General features: G+C 33.1%; 1 protein-coding gene across 1 annotated transcript; it reads left to right on the top strand.

The window, feature by feature from the left end:
- Nucleotides 1–2,547: 2,547 nt before the first annotated feature.
- AHP2 (Tat-binding protein 1(Tbp-1)-interacting protein (TBPIP)) lies at nucleotides 2,548–5,555 on the top strand. The gene is made up of 6 exons (XM_020353466.3): nucleotides 2,548–2,680; nucleotides 2,779–2,804; nucleotides 2,890–3,157; nucleotides 4,784–4,854; nucleotides 4,965–5,153; nucleotides 5,244–5,555. The coding sequence occupies exons 1-6, from the start codon at nucleotides 2,653–2,655 to the stop codon at nucleotides 5,340–5,342; spliced, it is 681 nt and encodes a 226-aa protein (XP_020209055.1). The 5' UTR covers nucleotides 2,548–2,652; the 3' UTR covers nucleotides 5,343–5,555.
- Nucleotides 5,556–5,867: the final 312 nt, after the last annotated feature.

Below are 5,867 nucleotides of genomic sequence, written 5' to 3'. Positions count from 1 at the left end.
ATATTTCATCTTTTTTATATTTAAACATATTTTGATATTAATATAATAGATAATTATTTATAAAAAAAAAATAATAAATTATTGTCAAAGATTGTCACTGTATAAGACACACACAAGTGAAACAACTAGTTATAAATATATCTTTTTTTATTTTTATCTCTCATGTGCGAGGGGAGAATTTTTTACTGATATAATTTTTTTAAAAAAAATACTAAAATACACCCCTAAATTATTTAGGCAGATAGAACTAAATACTGTTAACGTTCAGAATTCGATTTTCGGGAAATCAAATTTTGAATGGAATATATTGTTTTGTTTTTGTTGGGAGATAGAACTATACGTTGTTAATGTGCAGGTGGGTTGTATATGAGTAATGGTTCTACTAGTAGAATATTTGAAATTGAGAGGGTTTCTTGTTCATCATCATCTTCATGTTAGGAGAGGATTTCATCTTCGTCTTCACTAAAAAGATCAAAGAGATTTTTTGTTAGGAGACCAACAACAACATGCTCTTCAATGGTGTTTTGTACATTTGGTTGAACAGGAGAGGGTATAACTTGTTCAAATGGTTGGGAGGGTATTTCATTAAGGTCCATGAATGGACCAGTTAAAAGTTATGTGTATGAATGAATGTCGTATTCGGAGAGGATATCATATGAAGGACCAGATGGGTTTGTGTTTTGGTAAGTTTGGTAAATTTCGTAAGGTAAAGATGAAGGTGAAAGTTGTGGTGGATGTGATTCATTTGTGGTAAAGGTAGCATATAATTCAATACATGATTGGAGTTGATTAGAATCGTGAACATTGAAAAGTCCCTCAATGTCTTCTTCATCAGTCAACTCAACATAGGTGTAGTTACTAACCCCTGGGCCAAGTTTAATACGGTAGCGAAAATGTATGGAAGCCACCCTTTCATTATCGTGTCAATATAGTTTTGTGTAGATGACTCTTTGGGGCCTTTCTAGAGTAACTCATCTCTTTATACAAGCTAATTTTGTTGATGGGGAGGTGAAGGTGACTCCTTCATTAAGACATTGGTTAATGAAACCATCTGAGTGAACAATAACATAGATTGAAGAAGACATTTTATGAAGGGTTTAAAGAGAATGAAGAACGTGATTCAGAGGATGAGATTAGAAGGGGAAGAACGAAGGAACAAGCCTAGAAGGTGAGGTGAATGAAGAAAATGAAGGGATGAGGGCCTATTTATAATGGTCGCATTGGATTTCCTGTGGATCCCATGTGTTAGTTGCACATTGTACGAAGATGGAATTGATTCCCGTAAACCCTAATAATGTGGGTCCCACCTCTGTCAACGATAAGAACATATCAATCACCCCTTCAAAGCATTGATTCCCTATGGGACCCACGCCTCAAGTGCACATTACAGGACCAAAGCATTGATTCCATGTGGGTTCTACCTCTGTCAACGATAAGGACATGTCGATCATGCTTTCAAAGCATTGATTCCCGTGGGACCCATGCCTCAGGTGCACGTTATAGGAGCAAAACATTGATTCCATGGGGATCCCACCTCTAAGGACATGTTGATCACGCCTTTAAAGCATTGATTCCCTGTGGGACTCACGCCTCAGGTGCACATTATAGGAGCAAAACATTGATTTCATGTGGGGGCCCACGCCTCAAGAATCCAATGCTACTTGGTCCTCCTCCTTCGAACCAAACTTTCTCTATAAATTTGTTCATCCATTACTATCACAACTCATACCAACCAAGCATCCATTAAAATTTTAACTTATTCAAATTCTAATTTATTCAAATTATAACTTATTATAATCCTAACTTCACTAATTATACCTTATTTTATATAGAAACTTTTATTTATTTATAATAATAATATTTTATTTTAAAATTATATAATAAATAAAATATAATTTTTTATTTTTTATAAAATAAAAAAAACAAGACCCTTTTTTTAAATTTATAAATTATTAATATCATAACTTATTAAAATTAAAAGTTATAAATTATAACTTATTAAACCCTAAACCTAAAATTTATTAAAAGTATAACTTATTGAAATTATAAATTTTTAAGATTATTTATTATTTAAATTATAACTTATTAAAATTATAATTTATTAAAATTATAAATTATTAAATTTATTACTTTATAAAAGTATAAATTATTAATATATTAATTTTTATAATTATAAATTATTTTACATATAAATTTATAACTTATTAAATTTATAACTTATTAAAATTATAATTTATTAAAATTATAAATTATTAAATTTATTACTTTATAATATTATAAATTATTAATATATAATTTATTATAATTATAAATTATTTTCTATAAATTTATATAATTAAAAAAATAAGTTTTCATAAAAAAACAAAAAAAAATATACATTCCATTCAGAATTTGATTTTCCGGAAATCAAATTTTGAACGTTAAGTATTTAGTTCTATCTGCATAAATAATTTGGGACTGTAATTTGGTATTTCTTTTTATAATAGTAAACAATTCTGAGGGGGGAGTAGTATTTTATTTTTCTTTGATCACAAACATCAAAACGGTGTCGTTGATGGACAATTTCATTTTCCGTGTGAGGCAATCCTCGTTGGCGGAAAGAAGAAAGGGGCGATCCAGAATTTTCCCGCTCATTTTCCTGCATTCCAAACAATGGCACCAAAATCGGATAGCGCCGAAGGTATCGTCGTCATCATCATCTCTCTCTCACTTTCCATCTAAGAACCTAACGATTCGATTACACCTGACTCATCCTTTTTTGGTTTTTCCCTTTGTCAGCGATCGTGTTGAACTTCGTGAACGAGGTAACATAACATCCCCTTTCCCCAGTCACGTGCTTCACCCCTTACGTCACGTGACACCCTCACCTTGGTTGGTTTCTTTTATCAGCAAAACCGGCCGCTGAACGCGCAGAACGTGGCGGATGCGCTGCAGAAGTTCAACCTGAAGAAAGCGGCGATTCAGAAGGCGTTGGACAGCCTGGCGGATGGAGGGCGCATTTCGTTCAAGGAGTACGGCAAGCAGAAGATTTACCTCGCGCGCCAAGACCAGTTCCAGATTCCCAACAGCGAAGAGCTTAATCAGATGAAGGACCACAATGCTCAACTGCAGAAGCTGCTAGAGGATCAGAAGAAGGCTATTGCTGAGGTTGAAGCAGGTACGCTCACATGAAGTAATCCACCCGGATTCGTGTTGTTTGTCAATGGGCTGAATTGCTCATTTTGAGTTCGTCTTTTGGTTTTGAGTCTTTGAGTTGTTTGATCTTCATCCGATGGTTTCCATTTGTTGACCGTATCAATTGCATTGAGAGTGAATTACACTATATTCTTATGAAATTGGACCCACCCATTTTGATTTTGGTGAAAACTTAGGTGCAATTCTCTATCTTGGTAACATGCATTTATTTTTAATGCAGATCTCTGTAATCTACATTTTTTTACACATATTATCGAGTTAAAACTTTAATTTTGATTGGTAAACTTTATCAACTATATTCAAGAAATTGTACCTAAGTTTTCTTCTATAATTTATGTTGTTTACAATAACTTCTTTATAGGGGATTGCTTTTCAAACAATTATGGGCTTCATGTGATGTTTAAGGGGTGTCAGTTTAATGTTTTTCAAACAATTAACAAGTTAGTGTAGGGGTAAAGAAAGTAAGGGAGTGTATGTGCAATTTCACAAAACCTCAAGGGATGTATATGTAATTTACTCTTGCATTAGTTATTGAGTGAATCAAGTCCAGGTTATTTGCTGTGATTAGCAATTTCAGGCATTCAGGCAGTTAGCAAATTGGAACCATTGAATGAAAATCGGATGACTCATTTTTTATGCTAGTAAATTGGACTTCAAAAATGCATTTGAGAATTGGTTTCAATTGGTTTAGTTTGTCTTGTCTGATCTTCATCTAATGGTTTTGATTTAGTGATGGTACCAGCTACTTGAATTATTTAGGGTCTGGTTGGATAAACTTCTGTATAAACATAGACATTTATTGGAGAAGAAAATAAAAAAGGAAAAAAATGAAATATACTTCTTTCAAAGTTAAAATTTATGTATAAACTAATTTGTACAAATGATCTCATATTAGCATCTCCAAAATGTGTTTTTTGAAGTTATGTAAAAGCCAATTTAGTTTAGAGAGAAACTCATTTCATTTTTTCATGTTACAGAAAAAATCATTTGGTGCAGTCAATGATTTCACGCATTCATGCAGTTAGCGAATTAAAGTGATTGAATTGAGATCAGACAACTTATTTTGTCTTGGTAAATTGGACTTAAAATAGACATTCAAGATTTAAGTAGTTTGATCTATGTGAAATGGTTCTAATGCACTGACCGTGTGAATGTGTGAAATTGCTGACTGTAGCGAATTTGGACGCAATCAGGATGCCTAGGAAGTAATATTATGATGTGAAAAGATAAGGGTTTGTTGGGTTTAAACTTTAAAGACTTGTATAAAAACTATGAGAACTTTGATAACCATGTTAGTGTTTTTCATATAAATCCTTACAAACAAGAAGTGAAATAAAATTAATGTGACATTTTGTAATTGTTTGTGTAAAAGAAAATAGAATGGGAAAATTTCTTTTTTTTCTGTGACTAAACAGGTCATTAGAGCACTCCTATGCGATGATCTTAATATAACTATCACATTGCTTAATAGTTAATATTAAAGATTTGGTTATGGATACAAGTTTTCGTGCATTTGGAACCATTGGAATTTGAGATTGAGGACAAGCCTCGTGATCTTGCGATTTATGGATATAACTTGTTGGTGCAGAAATTAAGTCATTGCAATCAAATTTGACACTGGACCAGATCTTTGAAAGAGAAGTAAATCTGAGATTGGAGGTAGCTGACGTGGATCCTTTTGCTCTTTTTTTTTTTTGTATTTCTTGAAAGAATATTGGTGCTTGCACTGTTACAACTTAGATGGTTTGCATCTTTATGTTCTGCTGCAGGTTCAAGAAATGGAGGAGAAATTGACCAAGTTACGTGGAGGTGTTACTCTGGTGAAGCCAGAAGAACGCAAGGTAGTTGAAGATATGTTGTCAGAGACCATAAGTCAGTGGAGAAAGCGTAAAAGAATGTTCAAGGATTTATGGGATACCCTCACTGAGAATTCACCTAAGGATCCCAAAGAATTTAAGGTTTCTTTCTTGGCCTGTCAAAACCATAGATCTTATTTAGTTATTTATAATATTTCTGTTATCATATTTATTCCTGTGTGCATTTTGCAGGAGGAGCTTGGAATAGAATATGATGAAGATGTTGGGGTGAGTTTGCAGTCATACAATGACCTGATTCAACATGGTAAGAAGAGGCCTAGGGGGAAGTGATGTATTTATTGGAATCAACAGATTAGGAGTACAGATTGTTTGGTGTTCTCACCTCAGTGAACATCACTGCAAATTACATATACCTTATGTATTAAGTTTTTACAATTTAGACCTAGTTTGGGTTGATTCCCTAAAATTACAAATCTATCTCATGACTGGAGGATTGTCAAAATGCAATATATTGTTAATAGGCATTGTTCTCTTTTCATGGCATACTATTCTAGTGCACATGTTTCATGAACATAAAACATTATTTTAAATTTTAAACTTCATATCTATCGAAGAATGCTTGACATCGGACAGACTAGTTACAAAACTAACTGTAAGCTATAATTACTATATTCCATTTTCCCAAACTGGCTAGTTCCCCCCCCCCCCCCCCAAGAATCTTATTGATACTTTTCTTGGTATACTCTAGTTATTAGAATCTTACGATTTACGACGCAAGCTACCATGAACAACTGTTTAATGTGGTTTATGCTAGTTATTAGAATCTTACGATTTACGACGCAAGCTACCGTGAAT

Source organism: Cajanus cajan, chromosome 11 (genome assembly GCF_000230855.2).
Source record: "Cajanus cajan strain Asha chromosome 11, NIPB_CcT2T_4, whole genome shotgun sequence".
In the NCBI taxonomy this organism is placed as follows: Eukaryota; Viridiplantae; Streptophyta; class Magnoliopsida; order Fabales; family Fabaceae; genus Cajanus; species Cajanus cajan.
Note: the sequence above shows the minus strand (reverse complement) of the source record. Positions and strands in the feature narration are given on the sequence as shown.

Coding starts and splice junctions, on each gene's coding strand:
- AHP2 (XM_020353466.3), top strand. CDS start 2,653: ATGGCACCAAAATCGGATAGCGCCGAAG. Junction 2,805..2,889: donor TGTTGAACTTCGTGAACGAG/GTAACATAACAT, acceptor TTCTTTTATCAG/CAAAACCGGCCGCTGAACGC. Junction 5,154..5,243: donor AGGATCCCAAAGAATTTAAG/GTTTCTTTCTTG, acceptor TGCATTTTGCAG/GAGGAGCTTGGAATAGAATA.